The sequence below is a fragment of the Astyanax mexicanus genome, chromosome 1 (assembly GCF_023375975.1).
Source record: "Astyanax mexicanus isolate ESR-SI-001 chromosome 1, AstMex3_surface, whole genome shotgun sequence".
Classification (NCBI taxonomy): Eukaryota; Metazoa; Chordata; class Actinopteri; order Characiformes; family Acestrorhamphidae; genus Astyanax; species Astyanax mexicanus.
In genome coordinates this window covers 19,074,739-19,099,060 of record NC_064408.1, presented here as the reverse complement: position 1 = coordinate 19,099,060, position 24,322 = coordinate 19,074,739, and the positions used below count along the sequence as shown (strand labels likewise).

At 37.1% G+C, this 24,322-nt stretch overlaps 1 protein-coding gene across 2 annotated transcripts in view; it reads left to right on the top strand.

The window, feature by feature from the left end:
• The window catches only part of LOC103041225 (protein sidekick-2), a 30,904-nt gene extending 8,549 nt beyond the window's left edge, over positions 1–22,355 (top strand). Inside the window, exons 4-16 of one of the 2 annotated variants that reach the window (XM_022667831.2) lie at positions 3,190–3,301; positions 4,939–5,090; positions 6,452–6,594; positions 6,874–7,009; positions 9,496–9,578; positions 10,257–10,467; positions 13,041–13,220; positions 13,604–13,735; positions 14,830–14,982; positions 16,271–16,411; positions 17,834–17,927; positions 18,035–18,116; positions 19,931–22,355. In XM_022667831.2, coding sequence (XP_022523552.2) covers positions 3,190–3,301; positions 4,939–5,090; positions 6,452–6,594; positions 6,874–7,009; positions 9,496–9,578; positions 10,257–10,467; positions 13,041–13,220; positions 13,604–13,735; positions 14,830–14,982; positions 16,271–16,411; positions 17,834–17,927; positions 18,035–18,116; positions 19,931–20,434 — 2,123 coding nt within the window. In that variant the 3' untranslated portion in view covers positions 20,435–22,355. Of the gene's footprint in view, positions 1–3,189; positions 3,302–4,938; positions 5,091–6,451; positions 6,595–6,873; positions 7,010–9,495; positions 9,579–10,256; positions 10,468–13,040; positions 13,221–13,603; positions 13,736–14,829; positions 14,983–16,270; positions 16,412–17,833; positions 17,928–18,034; positions 18,117–19,930 lie in introns of those variants that run through there. The other variant, XM_022667832.2, reaches the window with a different exon arrangement.
• Positions 22,356–24,322: the final 1,967 nt, after the last annotated feature.

Below are 24,322 nucleotides of genomic sequence, written 5' to 3'. Positions count from 1 at the left end.
GTTTGTATAAATACACGTGATCACAATCTAAATGCTTCAGTAGTACAGATTCTTACATCCGTAGATGACGCATTCAAAAACCAAAACTCCTTCCAGTTTAACCAAAATACAACAACTAATTGTTGCACATCAAGTGAACAGCATATTCCACAGCAGTCGGATTTAAGTCTGACTAGCTGGAGTCGCATATAACTAACTGTTACACCTAAGCCTCTGTCTTGTTTCCTTCTTTTCTTCATTCTTTCTGTTCCTCTCCTGCTTTTCTGCCTGTATCTGTGATTCCCCTAGCCTGTTTTAGCAGAGGGTCCTGTTTTGTTATTGTCTTGTCTCCACCCGAGCCCTGCCCTGTAATTATTGTTCTCAACTGTGGTCTAGTTTGTTACCCCGCCCCCTGGTTTTCTTCTCCAGTTATTTGACATCTGTCGTTTGTTTGACCCACAGTCCTGCGTTGTCTTTTTCTAGTTTGTTCTGTAGTTTGTTCATTTCTCTGTTACATCTTGTGTGTTAGCCTTTGATTATCTTGCTAGTTTTTTAGTTTTGTTTTGTAGTGTTGTTTGTTTTATAGTCTTTGTTTTATTGTTTAATTTTTTTTGTTGCTTTGTTTTTTTCCAATACGGCCAATAATGAAACGTTCTTTCATTTGCATCCTGACATCCTGGATCATTACACTATCATGTGTAAATGCTTGTGGTTTAAATCTCAATCCAGATACTAGTCACATACATTTTTTTTTGACATATGGACTTTATTCCAAGTCTCACAGGTGTTTTAATGATCTGATACTGATGTTGATCTCCTAAAAGAGGGTTAGGGTGAAAGAGTTCAGAAGCCGTTGTTGAGATCTGATTAATCTTTAAAAAAAAAACACGTACGAGCGTTTTCCAAAGTAGTTATTCTTCGGAAATCCATGGGTGTTGGTCAGGAAATTCAATTCTGGCCTCCTCCTGAATGAACCACAAAGATATTCAGCACACACTTCACTCCCTTTGATGAATAACTGTTCATTGTTTCATGTGATGAACAGTAATTCATCATAGCTTGTGTTTCAAACACTCAGCCTGTTAAACACCAGTATAGAGTGAGTAACAGAGGTTGAGTTTTTGAGTAATGTTTTTGTAGCCGAAACTTACTTAAGAACCAGGGCTGCTCTATATTGGAAAATATTGAAATTTACATTGCAGGCTTTTTTCTTTCTTTTTTTGTTGGGACTTTTAATAATTATTACATATTAGTTTATCCATGTAAAATATTGAGTAGGAAAATAGGAGATAGGACTGAATTTTAGGCCTCAGTAAAAAGCAGATGTCCCACACAGACTCACATTACATCAGTGTGTACATCAATAGTGCTGGGGCACCTGGCACATCCTGGGGGGAAGAAGACTAGTTACGACCTAATGACTTTAAATAACTCTCTGAACCTGAACTCAGAAATATTTGTTTTGTTTGATAAAGAATGACAAGAGAAACCACACTGTTGAGGACATCGGCTATATATATATATATACATATATATATATATATATATATGTATATATATACATATATATATATATATATACATATATATATATGTATATATATATATATATATATGTATATATATATATATATATACATATATATATATATAAAATATTGCAATATTCTATAATTTAGAGAGTTTCACTAAACTATGTAATTGTTATCATGAGATCCGTATTGCCCCTCTGTTTATCCAAAACTGGAGCAGAACAAAAGATATTTGGCGCATATCGTCTGCTTCTTGAAGGTATGTCAGAAAATTAATAAACAAAAAAAAGAGGAAAAAAAAGAAAAATCTACGTCTTGTAAACTGAACACTGCACACGCATGTGAGGTGCATCAGAGAGTATAAAAACACTCCCTTAACACGAGAACTCACTCGGATCAGTAAAACAATCAGAACTCAATCAGTAATCAACCAGATAATTCTTCAACATTTAAAAATGAGGAACAAATAGGGATTAAGTATTACTGAAGTTACACAGTTATTATTTCTGCTTACAAGCTTTATTCCTTGCATAATTTATGCTTTATTTAATGTTAGTGTAATAATGATATTGTATTTGTTATACATTTAGGAAAGAAAACCTAAATTAAATATCAGTAATATCTGCTGTGGCCGAGAGTCCAAGACTCATTTTCAGCTGGTCACATTATGTGACTGGTATCTGGATTGTGTCCAAATAAGATTTTAACCACATCTTTGTGCACTTGCTAGTTAAATGCCTCTCGGGTTAGTAAGACTGAAAGCCCAAAGCTATAATATCAAATACACAGACCTTTATGTTTTATTATTTCTCCTTACAACTTTTATTACTTGTATACATTATGCTTTATTTACAGGTAGTGTAATAATGTTATTAAATTTGTTACACATTAAAGTATGAAAAAATATTTGATGTTAATAAAGCTTCTATTCAGTCATATTTTAATTGGAATTTTATTGGGATTTGGTATTTTGTGTATACAAATGTGTAATAGAGTCTATAAGTCTAAAAAAGTTATCTAACTCTATGTATGTAAACATGCATTGTGAGACGTTGTGTCACATTCTCTTCCTGTTCTGTGTCTCTCCTTTCTGCCTGTTTGTTTATTTACCTTTCGCTGCACGTGGTCTGTGTGTTTCTCCTATGTCTCCGTCTTAAGTGTTGTCACCTGTGTTCATTTGTAACTCCACCCCCTCGTTATCTGTCCCCGGGTGTTTCCTGTTTCCTGTCCCCTTCCGTGTATATATATCCCTTTGTTTTCACTGTTAGTTTGTCAGTTCTTGTTTTTTTTCTGTTTCATTAAGTTTTAGCTCCTATGTTCTGTTTTGTTTCATTGTTTTTGTTTAATAAATAACTCACATATGTGATTATCTCTGCGTCTCTTTACTACAGCCTAGCACAGATCCCTGTTTAGTACTGAATAAGTGCTAGACTAGATCCACACTAGATCTAAATCGCTAGATCATTAAAAACAGAGTTTATTGCAGAAATTTTACATGATCTCTTGTGATCTGTTAATCCAGAATGATTCAAACAGAGCATTAGAAAATGGACAAAAAATAAAATGGACAAAAATGGAGATACACATATTTTTTATTGAAAAGCAGCAATATTCAATGTGTTTTTCAAAAGTGAAATTTCATTGCTTTATTTCTCTTCATCATTGATTTTATTTTCAGAATCCAGTGTTTTTTATTGCTTCGGGTGGCGGACTGCAAACATAGTTGATTACCGATGCACGTGGACTCTAAAACAACAAAGCGCATATGATCTCTTCATCTACACAAAAAAGTAAGTTGTTATTGGCAGGAAGTTTCCATTTCCATTTTGTACACAAACTGTGCAGCACAGTTTTTTTTGTGTCGTTGTTAGAAAATTCAACCTGAATTGAATATCAATAATATCTGCTGTGGTCGAGAGTCCAAGACTCAGTTATAGCTGGTCAGATTATGTGACTGGTATCTGGATTGTGTCCAAATAAGATTTTAAACACATCTTTGTAACTTTGTAGTTAATTGCCTCTCCGGTTAGTCAGACTGAAATCCAAAAGCTATAATACCACATCTGGTTCAAATCTTGGCCTGTTTCTGTGTCAGGGAATCGCAGGCAGGAAGACATGGAGGTGGACGTAATCGCAGGTAATAAGAAAAAAATGTAGGAAATAAATAATAAATAAATAAAGAAACAAGGAACAAGGAAAATAAAACAAAACAAACACGAGATAATAATAAACAAAGAGGGAGGCTAACAAACGAATAAATAAAACAAGACAATAAACTAAACAGGGCTAGGAACATAAACATAAACAAACAAGAGATACTAATAACAAACAAACAGGGAGGCTAATGGAAGGAAGCAAACTAATAACTAAAACTAGATAAACAAAACAAAACAAGGAAATAAACGAGGGACTAGAAAATAACAAAGGATAAACTAGAAATAAACAAGAAAAACAGGGAACGAGGAACTAGGGCTATGAAGTGCAAGGAAATGCAAAGACCGACGAGGACAAAGTGACACAGGAGGACTATATATACAAACAGGAAACACACACTAAACACGAACACCTGGGGTAAGGGCGGAGCTACAAATTGGACACATGTGAATGGAAAATTACTGGGGAAGAAACACAGAGGAGCACGGGTCACGTGGGGGAAAACACACAGAGACATGAGAACAGACAAGAAACAAGGCAAGGAGGTGACATTCTGGCAAAAATGCTCGGCTCATCTGGGCAGAGTGTGGCATGTGCTAAAACCCTGGTTGCTGAGTATAATATAGCAATCAGCCTGTGCTGCTTGTGCAAACAGCCTGAGCGATAAGTATGAACCACAATCAACCCAATTCTGCATGCCCAATGCTGAGACCCAGTCGATGCAGGCTGATTTCTCGTACAATCTGGATTCAGTTGTTTGTTACATGGCAGGTTTTGTTAGTGTTTTAGTTGTACTAGTAAGATTTAATTGTTGGTTATGTCTTGGAAAAACTGCTTGCAGTATTTACTCTGCCGTAAGGTGGCTCAAATGCATGACAGATCACCTCCCAAAGTGATTTTATTTATTGGATTTGTGTCTTGGGTGTGTTTTACACTTGTATTTTTTATGCGGTTTGGAATTATCCAGATACACTATATTGCTAAAAGTATCCACTCTCTTGCATTCTCATTTGGTGATGTGAGGCTCGGGTGGAGCTGCTCAGCCATGGAAACCCATTTCATGAAGCTCTCTATGCTCTACTGTTCTTGAGTTAATCTTAAGCTAAGCCTAAGTTTGGAGAACTGTAGTGATTGGCTCTGCAGAAAGTTGCCTACCTCTGTGCACTTAGATTTGTTAAATGTTTTTTTCATTAACTTTGTTATTTGATTTGGCCTTTTTAACTGTTAAGTCATGTGTATTTAATATATGCATGCATGTTTATTTTTCTAACAGGAAGATTTGTAAAAAAAGAGATTTGGAGAATCAAATGAAAACAAAGCCTTTTGCACTAGCATTATCAAATATGACTGCGTACGCCTTTGCAGTGAGTAAGGATCGGAAGAAATGCATTTCTGCGACATTCACAGGATCTCCTGCAAAAATCAGTAACTCATTTTTATTATTATTATAAATTTTAGTAGCTGCAGACGCTTTATTATGTACACTGTCTGGCCAAAAAAAAGGTCATTTTATTATTTTGTTGGACCTCCTTGAGCTTAGTGGCATAGTTTTAATAAGCTTCTGCAACATCACAAGATTGTTTTAATACAGTGTTGCAGTAATTTTTCACCAAGATCTTGCAGCATTGATGATGGCAGAGTCTGACCGCTGCACAAAGTCTTCTCCAGCACATCCCAAAGATCTGTGGTGAACAAGCCATGTGTAAAAATGATGATCTCATGCTCCCTGAATCACTCTTTAACAAATTCAGCCCCATGAATCCTGACATTATCATCTTGGAATATGCCCGTGTCATCAGAGAAGAAAAAATCCATTGATGGAAAAACCTGGTCTATATTCAGTATATTCAGGTAGTCAGCTGACCCCATTCTTTCCTAGACCTAATAATAATAATAATAATAATAATAATAATAATAATAATAATAATAATAATAATAATAATAATAATAATAATAATAATAATAATAGTTCTTATATAGCACCTTTCCCAAACAGCATAGGCAGAACAAGCAACTGGAAGTAACAAGAGGAAAAAAGGAATGATTTTAACAGTGATTTTAAAGAAAGTCAAAGTTGAGCAGATGCGAAGAGGAGGGGGATAGATAGATAGATAGATAGATAGATAGATAGATAGATAGATAGATAGATAGATAGATAGATAGATAGATAGATAGATAGATAGATAGATAGATAGATAGATAGATAGATAGATAGACAGACAGATAGACAGTACTGAAAGATCTGCCACCCAGGGTAGAATGTTTGGTTGAGAAGACAGTAAGAAGACCAGAGTGGGCGGAGCGAACACAGCAGAAAGGACAATACAGAGAAATTAGTTCAGACAGATATGAAGGCGACAGACCATGAAGAGCTTTGAAGGTGAGGAGAAGGATTTTATATTTAATCCTAAGCTCAACAGGAAGCCAGTGCAGCTGCTAGAGAACAGGAGTAATGTGTGCTGTATGCTTGGTGAAAGTAACCCTAGCTGCAGAATTCTGGATGTATTGGAGGCAATTTAGTAGTTTAACTGGGAGACCATATAACAATGGATTGCAGTAATCAATGCGTGAAAAAATTGCAATATTGCATAAATGGTCAAACGCAGGTAGACGTTTTTTTGGCCAGGCTGTATATATGTATGTGTATGTATATATTCTACAATTGCTTTATGTATTTAATTAAATATAATGCATATTCAAACCAGGGTACAGACATGTTGTTACACACCTCTCTTAGCCTCTTAGTTTGTGTTATTCCCTTTAATTTTTTTGTTCTTGTATTTCAGTACAGTGCAGCCCACCCACTCACAATAATGTGACGTTCACACGAAGACAAGGCAGTTTATATGTAGCCGCTGTGTGGCATGATAACAGTGTTAAGCAGTATTATTTAAAATACTGGGAACACAACAGCACATCGTGCAAACAGGTAACATCACGATTGTATAATGCACACATCCTTTTTGATGGGTTTGTCTTTCTTTAGCTAATTGAACAGTAAAGTGCTGTTTACTTATTTGAAGGTCTAGATTGGATGTTATAAAGAACTAAGAGATACTTGGGCAGGTTTGACTAATATACTAAACTTATACAGAACCATTTGCTCCTACATCAGTTTCTTCATCTTCTAATCAGATAAAGAGTGTGATGTGTACTGAATTCCTTTCTTTTGATTCTGATCTTTCTCCTTATCCCACTCATGTTGTAGGTGGAGTCCCAGAACAGTAAAGACTGCACTGTGGGAAATCTTAGCTCATCTCTGTCTTATCAGATACAGATACAGTGTGTTGCCTCAACACTCTGTCCACAGTGTCCCTGGAGTGAGGTCATCAGTATCCCACAAGGTGAGAACTGGACTCTGAAATGAAACATCACACTGTACTAGTTAGGGGTGTCAAAATTTCAATATTTCATCGAAATCGATCGAAATTATGTCATGGTCTCGAGCATTGAAGTAAAAAAAAAGGGTCGACAATCCCTCCCGCAAATGGCGCAGCGCACTACGTAAATGGCGCAGCGCACTGTAGCTCAAAAAGCAGCCCTTTCTCCAGAGAACGTGGACATTCTCATCTTCTTAAAGAAAAACTTGAAAATATAATAATAACAGTTGTTTTGTCTAGCCTCAAATACGTTAATAGTTTTGGTACCTTAAGGAGCATCTTTCTCTCAAATAAAGTTAATAATATATCTTTGTTTAAGAAAAAAAACTTGTCATTCTCAGGGACCAAAAAAAGTCTTAAAGTCTTATTTTTCATGTTTAACTGTTATAGTAGGATAGAGTTCAGTTTGTTAAGGCTCTAATTGTTCTATTATTTTTTACATGACTGTTCCTGTATTTTTTTATTATTCATTTTGTTATGTTGCACATTGCTGTTTTAATAGCGCACACTGCTGCTACCAAAAAAGCCACTAGATGGCATTACATATATATCTTAATTAAATTATTTAAATTTACCATTAGTGCCTAATGTGGTGTATTACAGATCACTTGTATCACTTTGCATCACTTATATCAAGCCCAACTTTTGAAATAAGATATTGTACATTTATGAATCAAACCAATGACTGACCATAGACTAATCTAAAACTGGCATAGGCCTCTCTGCTGTAAAAAAAATTATAATAAAATCGAGAATTGAATCGAATCAAATCGTGACCCTAAAATCGGAAATAAAACCGAATCAAGGATTTAGATAATTGTGAGACCCATAGTACTAGTTCAGTCCATAGAGTCTGAGATTAATGCTGCGTTACTGAAAATGCAGAGGTGGGTAATTAACAAGCTACATTTACTCTGTTAGATTTACTTAACCCTAGAGCACTAACGTTAAAATAGTAACACCATCACTAACATTGGCTATACACTGTATACGGAACCCCTTTTTAATTTTATAACATATCATCACATCATCACATAAAATAAAAAGATACCATGGACGACCCTATAAAAAAGCAGAAAAATGATTGGAAAATCAGGTAATTCTTAACAGGTAATGTCCAAACAAAATAATAATAACGCTGCTGGGAACTTGGTCTTTGGTCCACCCATTCCTGGAGCATGTGAGCACCTGATTTAAACACACAAACACTAACATCAGGTAAATTACACCTATAAAATATGTTACTCTCTATTACTAACGTCAGATGAAAATCACCTGAATGCATGTCCTTGAAAAAAACATAGATGGAAGGAGGGAATCAACCATAACATTAATGACATCAAACTCAGAAAGCAGCAACACAATGAAAATCACATGAAAAAAATTGTGTAGGTAAAAATCACCCGGTGTTTTTTTTTTTTTTTTTTTAAGAAATGTTACTTTAAAGAGTTAAAAGTACTTTATACTTTTACTTGAGTACATTTGTGATTTTTAAAAGTGTACTTTTACACTGGCATATTTTTTTCTGTTTCTCTTGTTATGCTTGTAAGCAATTTTTTACATAAATGCTTTATTCGTACACATTTTCGATAGCTTCTTTCACCTATTAAAAGGACCTTGCGTCAGTTCTTTCACCAATCAAAAGCATCTTATGTGATTTGAGCAATCAAATGCAGTTACATCTACATCTGGTAACTGGTCATTAACAGATTTGTGGATTTGGTGGGTGGATTTCAGTGCGGTGCAGATCTGCAATGGCAAAAACGGGAGAAGTTGTTGTTGAAGGCAATTTTTTTAAACCAGGCTTCCAAAACCGGCAGTTATATCATACATTGTCTTCTCTATCAGCCTAAGAACCTTGACATTTCAGCATTAAAGTAACTCACTATTTATTAAACACTTTCTTAATGTTATACTTAGTACTATGGTACTTTTATTGACAGTTCTGTTTTTGCTTCTCTACCCACCCCCATGTGAAAGGATAAAATTAGAATCAAAATAGCAGGTGTGAAAGGTGTCATGAACCACAGTCCTCCAAACCATGGTCTGACCGAAAGAGGTATTCACAGTCTGGAACAACTGAACCATCGGTTTGTTTTTGTTTGCAGTGTGAAACACTTTTTTTAGATGGTTAAAAACTTTTGTGGCATATTTACGTGAAGTTGAGGAAGGCAACTGTAGATTAAACCTTACTTACAAACAGAAATAAAAGGAATCTAAAGGGTAAATATGTTACACTTATTCTGCTGCTTTGCAATTTAACAATGTTAAGATCTGATGCATGTCCTTCTGTAAACCTGTTAACATCAATTATATAACACACATGCAATAGAAGAACTTTAGAAGAAGTTGTACAACAAACATACACATCATTTAAAAGTTCTCTACAACAATTAAAAGGTTCATGTATCCAATCCAATGTACTTACTTCTGTTTTGTTTTCTCACCAGAATTTGTTGATGCACCAACCATAACAGACATAACTAAGAAGTTGATGAAGACTGGAAAGAGGAAAGTGATTGTGACGTGGCAGGTACAGACTCTTTGCTTAGATATCATGTCTTAGTTCATTTATTAATTAGTTAATTCATTAATTAATTCAGGTACAATTTCTTAAAGTTGGATAGTGACACCCCTGGTGTCAGCATGTGGCTTTTGTGGAAGCAGTCTTTTTTAACTCTTTGGATGTTTAAAAAATGAATATTGTTGTTTTATTCTATAAACTACAGACAACCATTCTCCCAAATTCCAAATAAAAATATTGTCATTTAGAGCATTTATATGCAGAAAAAGAGAAATGTCTGAAATAACAAAAAAGATGCAGAGCTTTCAGACTTCAAATAATGCAAAGAAAACAATTTTATATTCATATAGTTTTAAGAGTTCAATATTCTGTGGAATAACTCTGGTTTTTAATCACAGTTTTATGCATCTTGTTCTCCTCCACCATTCTTACACACTACTTTTGGAAAACTTTACGCCACTGGTGCAAAAATTCAAGCAGTCCAGCTTTGTTTGATGTTTTGTGATCATCCATCTTCCTCTTGCTTATATTCCAGAGGTTTTTAATTTGGTAAAATCAAAGAAAATCATAATTTTAAGTGGTCTCTTAAAAGCTGTACATTGTACTTTATTGTTCTATATTGTATTTTTCTGTACTATCTTGTATTTTTTTTGTTCTATGTTACTGACTGTATTTTCATGCTCTCAGTATGCTCACAGTGCAGCAGTGGACAGCTATAATGTAACAGTTCAGAAGGTGTCTGGAGAACTTGCTGGAGTGAGCAGTTACACCCTCAGATCCACGACTATAACGCTGATTCTGAGCTATTCTGCCTACAACTTCAGCATCAGTGCCATTAACAAAGCTGGATCATCACCTCCTGCATATGGAGTTATTGAGGTCCAGGAGGATCCAACCGGTAAGTTACTATTTCCTTTTTATCTCACATATTAGTAATAAAAACTGCATAAGTGTGAATTTAGTTGCATATATGTTAGTAGATAATTCCACAGATGTTTCAGAATGAGTTAGAATGCATTGTTGTGGTTTTTTTTTATCAGTTTTAAAAGTCTGACCTTTTGTTGAGCAGCACACAAAATTACCAGTAGTTTGCATGAAATGAACACAGAATGAGGGTTGAGCTGGTTCTTTTTGATAAAAATAAAAGGACAATATTTGAGTAATAGATTGTCTCCAGTTTCAGCACCACTAGAAAAAAAATCTGTGTTTATCTATTATTCATTATTTTACACCAAACCACTCTGAATTACTTTGTTCACTTCTAGTGGACTTTTTATAAAATGTTTAAAAAATAGGACAATTCCCCATAATTGACCCTAAAATCTGACTTGGGGTAAGTGTCCCGAAAGCTTCGTAACACTAACAACTTAATTAACTCATAATTAAGATTGATCATTAATTAAAGAATGTCTCCCCAAATTTTACGTAACCTAAATACTACAAGAACTCTCTCTGAGCAAATTAATGAGCAAGCAGTCGCTATTCTGAAAGTTGTTCTGTAAGTTGTTTCCGCTTGCAGTTCAGTACCTTAAACACCAGAGTCCGCCAATTTTGAGAAAGAACAATCTTGATTATTTCAATGGTTGATTGTATATTATATTATATTATATTATATTATATTATATTATATTATATTAAAATGCCAAAACTTTGTCTGTAGCTTATAGTCTATTTTGGCATATTTTAATTGACCAGTCAAACCCACGAGTAAATCATTAAAATGAGTTTGTTTGTTATTTGCTAAGATTGGAAAACCGAAACCTGATCTTCATTCAGGTCAGTTTGGTTCGTTTTCACACAGAGGAAAATTCAAGTGCATCAAAATGTGAAACCAACCATGTGAAAACATTCTCTCTGCTTATTGGTTTAGAGCTGTCTTATCGGTGGGAGCAAAAAAGTAAATCCAGAAAGAAGATCCTGTATTCAGGACTAGTGCACATTTCTGTAAAGTAAAGTGCGGTACACTTACTCTATGATTCAAAGAAAAACTAAAAACAAACACACGCCAAGACACAAAGATGTCACAGATATTAAGTAGATAAAAAAGCACAACGAGTGAGGTTTGAGTATTTATCTGGCTAATTTACCAGATTAAACTATGTTTTCAAGGCTCGTTCTCATCTTTCTATCCTCTGTTACGTGTCTATTAATCTGTAAGTCCTAACACTCCGATAAATGTATGTTGGGTGGCTCAACTCGTGTCATTTTTATCACAACTCACTGTCTAATTTCCCTCTCAACAACTACCCAAACAGCAAGGGTAAAAAATAAACCAGTTTAACCGGGCTAAAAATGAGCAGGTGTGAAAACACCCTGAAATACATACAAATACATATAGATGACTTTTTAAAACTTTACTATTTAGGACACAAATGAGTGTGACTCTCAGTGTAGATGATTTCGAGCTGTTCATTCTGAGGTTTTTGACTTCCTGGCTGAATGTGGGGTGAGGTCTTGGGGTTTGTATGCTCGATTGTGTTTTCTCCAAACATCCACGTGTTTTTTTTTTTGCAAGCTCGAGATGAGCTACTGCTTGTAGATGGAGAGAGATCAGTGGTTTCCTCCATGGTAACCCAGTGTTTTGTTTTGCATGAGGTTCTAAGATGTTATCATGCTGAAGAGGAGACTGTAGATTTTATATTTCTTTGTTTCTTGCTGAAGGATTTTACAGCGTGAGTTTGCAGTGATCGTTGGATACCTGGCTGGAGCATCACCTGTTCTGTGGGTTTTAGTGATCTTCTGCTGTTACACGCCCACTTCAGCTGAAGCAGGGCTTAATTGGTTCACATGTGTTGGGACAGTCAATCACAACACTAAGCACTTTAAACATTGTTTAAAGATTTGAAAATTTTTTGTCTGTAATTAAATGTTTTAATTACCGTATTTTTCATGCTATAATGCGATAAGATTGTAAGGCACATCATCAATAAACGTCTTTTTCCTGGTCTATTTTTATACATAAGGCAGACTGGATTATAAGGCACTTTATGCGACAATAGTAGCCGGGTTTGCAAAAGACTACAGGCCGATATACTTACCTCTGAATGGTGAAGGAGTTAGCGCTTAGCACGGTTAGCGGGTAATGCTAAAGCTGCTTTAGCAGTGCTAGCCGGGGTTAGCAGCAGGCTACAGCCCAATAATACTCATCTGTGAACGGTGAAAGAGCTAGTGCTTAGCACAGTTAGTGGGTAATGCTAATGCTGCTTTAGCAGTGCTAGCCGGGGTTAGCAGCAGGCTACAGCCCAATATACTCACCTCTGAATTGCGAAAGAGCTAGCGGAGCCACTTCATCAGAATGGCTTTACTGCCCCTTACATCCTGACTGGTAGAATTCATACACAAGTCGCACTGATTTTACAGGCGTTTTTGGTAAAATTACAGATTTTAGGTGTGCCTTATAGTGCAAAAAATATTTGTTAAATTAAACATTTGTTTAAATTAAAATATTATTTATATGTTTGGTCTCCACAGTTTGGCATGGGCAGTTTAACGTCAGTGTGAAAAGCAACAGAAGCTTCCATCTCTCCTGGATTAAAAACATGTCCTGGACATACGCCTGCTATTCTGTAGAATGGTGGAACACTGGAGAGAAAGCAAGTTATCAGTCCTTCTATGAGAAGAAACCCCATCATAATGTTGTAACTCAGAACGGTAACGTTACCTCATCTTTAATCTATCTATTATGGACTCTAATATACATTCAGTATAAGTTACACAAACAATACATTAATACTGATATAATTAAGGGTAATATGTCAAAACAACAACAACTGATTTTTGTCTAAATAATTAAACTAAATATTTTCTTATGCATTTCTCACCAAGGATTCAGGCTAATAACAAAAATAAAATACTAAATAGTATTTAGTGTATTTAAACTGCATGAATACAAAAGATTACACAAATACTATATCACACAATGTTAATGACATACTGTTGTTGTTTTTTTACCTGTTTAATTTGATAACTCTGTGAATGCAGTTTTTTTTAACACTTGTAAAGATCAGATTTGTGTTGTGTGTGTGATTTTATAGCCACATTTAAGCCGTATAAGAGATACAGCTTCTTCCTGCACGCCAGGCCTAATAAAGACACGTGCAACCTGAAGAACATGAACAACACTGAGATGACCTACGGAAGAGCTCAGGCCTACCTCTTAGAAGAAAGTCAGTTCTTATTTTCTCTTTTTTTATATAAATGCCTCATCCTTTTCCACCTCATGGCTCACCTGTTTTTAATGTTATGGAATATCAGCCCACAAGAAAACTAAACAAAATGTGTCTTTTCATGTAAAATAGTTTTTGTGCTGACACTAAAAACTTTATGTGCCATAATGTCTTAAAGTTGTGCTGCTTAGTGTTTTTTTTTAGCATTTTATTAATGATTACCATATGAATGAGCTGTTGAGCTTTATTGATTGTAAATGAATGTTTTTTGGTTATTTAAAGGATAAATCCAGTATAAAATGGACTTGGAATGCAGAGAAACATGATAACAATTAAAAACTTTTGTTCACACCCACAGCATTTCGAAATACAGCACTTTATTTGATGCTCCCAACAGACTTACAATGCTAGCAATAGGAGCATAGCTATGTTTACACCATTAATAAGGTAAAAGTAGCTTTACTCTTCATTGGTATAATTCTGAGGGCCCTGAAATGTAAAACGAGGCACTGAAAACGCTGAAACGGCGCAGAATGGAATGGCGCAGCCATCTTATAATTAAGTCACGAAAAGTCAACTGAAAAGCACAAACGAATAGTTAGGTTAGGGGACTAAATTGCAAAATTAATTTCATGGAAACATTTCTGTTGCTGAAAATATCTGTATGATATTCATGCATTTTAATTCTTCTCTCAAGTTCTTAGTGCCTCATTTTAAATGTCAGGGCCCCTCGAAATTCTACTAAGCTACTTTGAGCTTCTTAATGGTGTAAAAATAGTAATATCTTTGCATGTGTAAAACTATGCCCCTATCAGTAGCATTGAAAGTCTTTTGGAAGCATCGGCTTAAAGCGCTGTATTTGGGAATACTGGGGATAAACGGAGGTGAGCAATTTGACAAAGTTCATACTCGTTATAATGTTTCACTACAACAAGTCCATTTCTCAACAGAGTTCTCCTTTAATTAGAGTGCCTTATGGCCCACTAGTGGTTCTCAGCCAACATACACAGTTCACATACAGATTCATTAGCGCTGTAAACATGTGGAATATGACGTAACCCAATACCATGTTAACATGTCGTGTTTATTTTCAGCACCACTCGCTGCTCCTGGGAACATAAGCGTCTCTAACGTTACCCAGAGTTCCTGTGTGCTCACATGGCACCCAGTGGCTGAGGAGGACTTGCGTGGTTTCCTGCTAGGCTACATCATCTACTATGTGGACACACAAGACACCAGTGAAAAAAGTGAGTCAGGTGTTAGAAACACTCTTAAGAATGAACACACTAATTAGACAGAAGCATTGGGACACCTGCCCATTCTTCTGTATTATGGGGTACCTGACTCTACTGCCCAGGGATTGTTGGAGCCCTGCTGTAAGGATTTGATTGCATTTAGTGACAAGAGCATTAGTGAGGTCAGGATGCTGGATTATTACTAATCCACTTCACCCCAAAGGTACTGGATGGAGAATTATCATGCCAGAGAACACAGTTCCTCTGCTCCACAGCTCAGTGCTGGGGGAGGTTATACACCTCCAGCCCACACCTGACATTAGGAGGCACCAGAGAGTCCTATTTTATTAACAATTAACAAATGTGAATGTTGGTGTAGTAAAATATGCTAAAGAGTACTAACCTTTGTTGAATAGCCCACCTCCACTCTCCCGCAGTGTTCCAAGCTCCAGAAATTTTGTGCTTTTTGCCCAGCACTCTTTACAGTGGGTGTTTCGGGTCATATTTTGCCCCAATAAATTGCTTTTTACACCGTTATCCAGGCTCAAAGTAGCCCCACACCTCATTGGTAGAATCCGGAGAGCCCTGACATTTAAAATGAGGCATTAGGAACTTTAAAAGTGCACAAGAAGCTTATTGAAATCCACTGTTTACAACTCGTAGCGTAACTTAATCTTCACCCTATAGGAGATTAGGTTATGCGACAGGGGGGCTACAAGTGGATGCCCCGAAGCGCCTGCAGTAAAGAGTGCTGGGTAGAAAGCACAACATTACTGGATCTTGGAAAGCTGCGGGAGAGCGGAGGTGAGCTATTCAACAAGGTTAGAACTTTTTATCATGTTTTACTCTACCAGAAGTCAATTTTACACTGGAGTTCTCCTTTAATACATACACAGTGTGTTAGTCCCTGCATATAATTATGGAGCAGATGATAAACAGGAACCTTTTGGCACCAGGTCTGATGTCAGTTCCCAGTAGGAACAGGACGGGAATGATGGCGCTCCATCCAATGCTTTTGGGTGATGACCATCCAACATCCTTACCTTACTAACACTCTTGTTGCTGAAAGCAACCAAATTCTCGCAGCAGTGTCACACCAGGTAGAACAAGTTCTTCACTGGACAGTAGATACAGTAACTCAACTCATCAAATGTAAGTAATGTATGTGTTTTTTAAGAAGAAATAATAAACAATGTCATGATACTTTTGTCCATATAGTGTACCAACAACATGCACTTATAAAATCCATTAAAATGAATTAATATAGTGTTGCTTGAATGTGTATTGTTGTTTTTTACAGACATCACAGTGGATCCTCACGTCAACAGCTACGAACTGCAGAATCTGCAGAGCCGAAATCAGTATCATGTGCAGCTGTCTGCGTACACGGCTGCAGGAGTGGGAAAGCGGAGTGATTATATTTCCTGCAAGACAAATTTAGGTACGTTACTGCTTTCTATTCTAAATATATGGGCCTGTTCACACCTGTTACTTGATATGTGTTTTGGTGATCAGGTAAACATCCCCAAACACACAATGTGTTTCCTGAAATGGCATTGTGTCCGGCAAAGTAAAAATACTGTCTGTTTAAAAAATTAAATATGCATCATTATTACTGCAGATCTTTCCCTCAGGGTTGTGTAAATCTGTTCCAGGACTGTTTTACTGCAGGTGAAGGTCCATATCTGCAGACCAGTTGTCAGTTGTAGCCAATTACTTAATTCCTAAAAAGGAATTTTCCCCTTTTCTTTTATAATATACACATTTATTTTATTTTTTCCTTAAAAGTCTTTACTGCTGGAGCACATGTTTCCCATTGACAAGATGAACGCGTTCACATTTGCATTTTTGATAGCCCGTAGAAATATAGTTTTACATTGGAAATCCCCTGAACCTGGGTCACTGAATTAATGTTTTTCTTGAAATTAGAGAAAGTCAAATACTTTACTAGAGGCTCAACTAGACAATTTCACAAGATGTGGGACCCTATGATTGAGTACTTTAAAAATCTCAAGACTCTTCCATAAGCCTATGGAACCCTGAGATATATATATATTTGATCTTGCTTAATTATTGTCATGTACTTAAATAGGTTTGGCCCCCGCTGTCTTATTTTATTATATGTATGTTTTTTTTTTATTAATATATTTATTTATTATTTTTTTCTCTCCCTTTGTAGCAATATAGGGTTGTGGGTGGTTGTATTTTTATGCATCTTACTTTGTGCTTTTTTTAAATTAAAATATATTAAGGGAAAAAAAAACTTTACTGCTAACTCACACATTCGCTGTGGCATTGTTTGATAAGCATTGTAATGTCAAGATTTATTTCAATCCAGTGTTGCATTCATTTTTCACCAAGATCTTGCAGCATTGATGATGGTAGAGTCTGACCACTGCACAAAGTCTTCTCCAGCACATCCCAAAGATTCTCAATGAGGTTAAGATCTGGACTCTGTGGTGAACAATTCATGTGTGAAAATGATGACCTTGTGCTCCCTGAATCACTCTTTCATAATTCCAGCCCCATGAATCCTGACATTGTTATCTTGGAATATGCCCGTGTCATATGGGAAGAAAAAATCCATTGATGGAATAACCTGGTCTATATTCAGTATATTCAGGTAGTCAGCTGACCTCATTCTTTCAGCACATACTGATGCTGAACCTAGACCTGACCAACTGCAGCATCAACCCCACATCATTTACTTACTTAAATCCAGGTGGAGACTTTTTTTGGCCAGAAAGTGTAGATTTGTATGTGAATATATGAATTACACCTTTGTATAATCATTCCTCCACTTGGAGCTTAATAAAATGAATAATACATGAAATCATTATAAGTGAATGTCTGCTCTCTGCAGATGCGGTGGCTTTGGGTGGGATGCTGGCGGCGGTTATTGTGGGGATCCTGATTCTGTTACTGTCTGTTCATCTCTGCTGTCGTCTTCTACAAAGGTAAATCCACGACTGCTACTGATATTTCCTGTAGGTTTAACTGCATTCTCCACACAGTGTCAGCAGTGGGAGGTTATCTTACATATCTTCATGTCTTCATCATCTAGATCCAAGAATCTGCTGTGGCCCAGTATACCAAACCCCTGCAACAGTAACGCTGTGCAGAAGATTGAAGGAGACCAGGAACTGGTGAGTACAGTGGGTTTTAAACTCTACCATACAGCTAATATTGTGTAGATCCTATCCCAGGGTGCACTGCTGGCCCACTCTACGAGCAAGACGTGTGGGTTATTTACTGTAATTAATATTCTGACTGTAATAAGAATGTGCTGTTGTTGACTAATATGCCTATAAATTCTGATCATTTGAATTGTTGGTTTTATCTACCATGATGTGAGATGCATCCTTAAAAAGCACCCCACACATCACACCACAATATACAGGTGCATCTCAAAAAATGTAAATATCAGTGATCTATTTTAAGCATTTATTTATTTTATTGTTGATGACTATGGATTACAGCCAATGAAAACTCTAAAATTAACTTCTCAGAAAATTAGAATATTATATAAGACCAATTGGTACTTTTGGCAGTATAGGCAACTGTGTGCCAACTCCTGCTGGAAAATGAAATCTGCATCTCCATAAAAGTTGTCAGCAGAGCGAAGCATGAAGTGCTACAATGCATTTGTACTTAAGATTATTGCAAGTGTGACATGAGTGTAATCTGTTTCATCTGGATTCTGGAGCATTTTTTTAAACAGTCCTACACTCATCATGAGGGTAGAAACTTACTTGCTGTTTGCCATTGCGTTGATGTGGATAGCTATGGACCATAGACTGTGTATAGCTGGACAGAGCATGGTCTCTCAAAAGTGAAGCCACCACAAGTCGGGCACCCCCTGCTGTTCGGTTTCAATAAGCTGTGTAACCCCACCCATCCCCATAGGTTTCAATGGCAAACAACTTTTAATCACGTTTTTTCTAATATACTGTAATTCTACCTCCTTTATTTAAATTCAACAGCTAGTGTAACCTCTGCTTATATTGTCAAATTATTTTGTTATTCAGCTCTATTCAAAAATGTGTGGTTATTGTAAAAGAGCTGGTTATGGGCGGGACCAATAACAGACCGTCAGCTCCGCTTCGCTCCGCTTTGCAGTCTGTGACCGCGAGGCAGCCCTCAGGGGCGGGGTTATTTAAATGAGTAGGCTGTCTCTCCACAGTCTTTCTCCCTCCTCTGGTCTCTACTGCGCAGAATCGGGTGTCAGGATCGCCAACATGGCGGAAGATTTTGGCTTCATTTTCATTGAATGAATGGGAACGGCGACACGGCGTCCATCTTTTTTTACAGTCTCTGCTACGGACTTGATCACACAGCAGCTCCTCAAAACTTTGCGATTTTGATGCTGGTTAGAGGCTACACTGCCCCTATTGGTGTGTGTATTGCACCTCCCGCACGCATCGCAGTAATTTTTGAAGGACGTGCACGACCAACACTTCAAACAGACGCAGGATACATGAAGCAGCCATGATGCGTACACAACTCGTAGTTAACAGCAAGTATATCTCTACCTTAAGTTGTACCAAAACACATCTGTCTAAATTCTGACTTTGCGTGCAGCAATAGCAGCAATTACTTCATTTTAGGAATTTGAATATTAATTGATTTAGATTTATTTGGCTACTTACCTAAGAAATTCAAGTTTGGTCATAAATTTACCTCGGTATAGTGCTGTCCTAACCATACATTTAATTCAGAGGGTTAAATAATAGAATTTTAAAAACTTGAGTTATTGTCACTAACAAAATAAATCTAATTTAATTAAGCTATTCTGATTATTTTATTTACATTTGAATATTCATTATTAAAAACAAAGTGTGATTAATCATGATTAATTACAAAGTTCTGTTGTGACTAATCTGATTTTTTTTAGTTGATTGGCACCACTATTATTTTGTGTAATTTACAGTGCTTGTTTATATGTTTTATCCTCTTTTAGGAGATGCCTCTGTACAAGCTGGACCTGGAGGAGACTGAGGAACATGTGACTGTGGTTGAGGTCAAAAAGGATGCATGCTGTTCCAGAGCCCTCATTCTTCAGAACTGTGTGGAGGACACCTTTATTCCTGCTACAGCGGCTACAGAGGATACTGAGGCAAGCCTCACCAACTCCATATCTGCAGATACCTTTACTACAGACAATGATGAGAAGAAGAATCCTGCACTCATCCCAGCAGCTCACCCCAGCAGTGCGGGAGACAGAGACAATTCAAACGCTAGAGCGTCAGACTGTGTCTCCACAGCTGCAGCAGAGCCAGTCATGGCCTTTGTTAGTGACTACACTACCATGGAGCTGTTCCAGCAGATCGCCAAAGCTGGGCTTCAGGATCCCTCCAGCACAGCTGGCAGTTCAGGGACAGCGTCCTCAAACCCGGGACAGGACTATATTCGTCAGGCTCTCACTTACGGCGAGGACATGCAGCAGGAGAGATGCTTCCGATGATGAAAACTGTTTTGGGGGCTTGGGTATCACTGTGCACTGACTTTATGGACTCCTATTTCTCTATTGTACCCCTACCACCTCTTGTTTTTGAGTTGGGGACAATTGGGACAAGCAATCAAGCACCCGATACAGATATATAGCAGTGGAGCGCTAAAGTTCTGCAACCTACAGGTGCAAAATGTGAAACTCATAGTTTATATAGATGTATTACACACAGAGTGATCAATTTTAAGCATTTATTTGTTGATTATGGTTTACAGCCAATGAAAACCTGAAAAAATGAAAACCAATGGGTACTTTTGGCAATGTGCCAAGTCCTGCTGGAAAATGAAATCAGCATCTCTATAAAAGTTGTCAGCAGAAGGAAGCATGAAGTGCTGTATGGTTTTCTAGGAGAACACTGGAGAGACACACAGTCCAAACTGCTGGAGGTCTAGTGTGAAGTTTCCACAATTAGTAATGGTTTGGAGACCATCATATAAGACCAGATGGTGTAAAATGGACTTTTGGTGTAGTAAAACATGATAAAAACTGCTTACCTTTGATGAAGAGCACACCTCTGTCCTCCCACAGCGTTCCGAGATCCAGAAATTTTAACAGTTTGTCCAAACACCCTTCAGACTGGGTGACACAGGGCATAATTTTCCCCGATAAATATTTTTTTCCACCGTTATCCAGCTCAAAGTAGCTCCACACCTCCTTGCTAGGATCCGGAGAGCACTAACATTTAAAGCTCCACTAGGTAGGATTGAGTTTTTGTGCTCGTGTGCTCCCCCTACAGTTGTAGAGTGTAATAAATGTTTCAGGCAGATTAGTTTCCCTTTCTCGTTTTCTGGCTTTCACACACATATTCGGTCTCTTTCCAGCTTCTGCCAGAGTGTCTGTATGTATGTTTTTTATAAAGAATGAACCAGTAGTCCTTGTAGAACTGTTAGAACTAAAGGTCGGAAAGCAGGTTGCAGTTCTCGCGAGAGTTGGTCCCAACCGCCTCGGAAAACTTAGAGTCTGGTTTGAGCTCAGAGGAGCGCCGGCACAGACGCGAGAACACCGCTATTCCTCCTATTACACCTCAATGCAGCGCTGCAGTGAGTTTCAAGCTGTTATTTTACTTCTTTAAAAAGATAAAAAATTAAGGAAATCCTACCTAGTGCTGCTTTAAAACGAGGCATTAATAACTTAAAAAGTGCACAAGAAGCTTATTAAAAAACACTGTTTACATCCTATAATGCAAGCTTCAGCTCCGAGTGCTGCCATCAATGTACTGAACATAACAGACATATATAGACATAGACTCTGCATAGCCTGACTACTGGCCCCGGCTGCTACACTATGCGGACGCTAGGTATATATATATGTCTATGTTATTTTCAGTTCAGTGGTGGCGGCGCTCCGTGTCATCCAGTCTGAAGGGTTTTTGGACAAACTGTTAAAATTTCTGGATCTCGGAACGCTCTGGGAGAACGGAGGTGTGCTATTAATCAATGGTAAGTAATTTATCATGTTTTACTACACCAAAAGTCCATTTTACACCAGAGTTCTTCTTTAACTAGCTAGTTTGTTCATGAGATGAGCTACTAGTGATTTTTTCATGCTTGTGAAGAAAAATGGTACAATAGTGGTTATCATAATTAATAACTAGAAAAATATTCAATTTATGGGTTTCTTTCATTGCTTGTGCTGCCACCTTGCCACTGATTCTCATAGCCCTCTGTTTTGAGTGTGCCTCACGCAAAACAGAGGGGTAGGGCTAAGTGGTAGGGCCAAGGGGTGAAGTAGGATTGTGCCCAGGTCTAGGAGAAATTGTAAAAGTAGTATATCACAATATTTGAAAAGATTTTCACAATAAACACCAATATCATATTTACCTCGACACATATTATTGCTATAAAATGCATTAATAAATATATATTCTTAAAAACTACACTTAAAATCCTTTTCCTTAATGAATACAGTGATTTCTATTCAGTTTGTTCTGTACTTCACCATATTAAACAGGACAAATTCTAAATGTTCTTTAAGCACTAAAAACAGTATATCGTTGATATGATCAGAAAATGTGTAACAATATGTTAATAATGCTTATAGTGCCCACCTCTACAGTGTGCTGCTTTTACCCACACACTATCCAATGAGAAAACTCTTCATAATTGGATTATCGGAGGCCGGGGGCGGGTGGACTGGAGCAGAGGCAGGTTCTGAAGTAGGTTGTTTTGAAAATTCAAAGTAGGAGTTGGATAAACAAAATAAACAAAAAAAAAGCCTTCAACTTCAAACCTTTTAGGCCTTTTTTTCAAAAAATAAGCTTATTGTAAATCTCAACCCCTCAGGAAAATCTTTATAAAAGTAATTTTAAGACATCTAGAAAGTCAGACACTGTAAATAGAGGGAGCACTGCATGATAAACACCTTGCAGGTGCCATGTTCTCCATCAGCAGAAGAGGTTTACCGTCTTGAAGCTTGGAAACCAGTTTTTCTAAATAATTCAGCTTTGAGTGTTTTGCTAAAAATCGACTGCATCCTCAGTAGGTCGTACTTTATGTAACCACTCAGGGTTGGAGGCCAGATGCAAGTGCAAGGCGGTTTTAATTGAAGCCATAGAAAAAGAAACAAAGAAGCAAATACTAAGAGTATAAAACAACAAAGGACTAGCTCGAAAATGAAGGTCAAACCAACAAACAAACCACAATCAAAACAAAGATTAATTACAATAAACCAGTAACAAAGAGGATACAAAAAGCACAACAGAGAACAAAGGAAAATATGGAGTAATATATACACAGACAAGAAACACCTGGGGAAGATAACGAGCGTGCTGGGTTACTAATGAGACACAGGTAGGAACATTAATGACAAGGCGGGTCTTAGGTGGAGACAGAAGAGAAACATAACACAACCATGTGCTACGGAGAACATGGCGAGGAACACAAGCAGAAGAGAACACGACAAGAACAAAAGAAAGGAACTGAAAGAACCAAGAAAAGAAGAAACACAACAAACATGGGCTGAGGTGTGACAACTGCACTTAGGGTTGGGCTGTTTGAGTAAAACTCTTTACTGCAGTATCATCAGAATATCTCCAAATGAGAACAGGAACATATTTTTTAAATATTCAAATTTGTGTTCATGTATAACAACAGCAACTCACTCTGTCAGTGTAAAAATAAGAGAGCAAACAGAGTCAATCGCTACAGACCTCCAAACTTCATGTAGCTTCAGATTAGCTGAAGAAGAGAGACTCGTGGAATTAAAAAGTTTCCATGATAAGCAGCTCCATCCAAGCCTCACATCACCAAACACAGCAATGCAGACGAGCAGATAATATCTATATATGCAAAGTGTAAATTGCCACTAATGAGCAGCTCCAGTCCACTGGTGGAGCTGTTTTGCCACACACGCACAACCCAATTCGCTTGATTTTTCTTGTCTTGGTTCTGTCAGTAATTTGTGCACATTGGAAATCAACTGGAAATGGTAATTTAGTCACATACAGCTCTGGAAAAAAAGTTTCTTTGATTTTACCAAATAAAAACCTCCGGAATATAATCAAGAGGAAGATGATCACAAGCCATTAAACCTAAGCTGAACTGCTTAAATTTTTGCACCAGGAGTGGCATAAAGTTATTCAAAAGCAGTGTGTAAAACTGGTGGAGGAGAAGCCAAGATGCATAAAAAATGTTAGTAATCCCAGGGTTATTCCACCAAATACTGATTTCTGAACACAACTCAAGAAATTAAATATCCCATCCGTCCAACACCAACTATCAGACCTCACTCCTAATCTAAACAGTCCTATTGCACTACCATGATCACAAGATAATACCTCACAACTTACACGGGTTTGAGTGGTTCCATGACAGCCCCCTCCCCCTACATCCCCCCAAAGCAAGA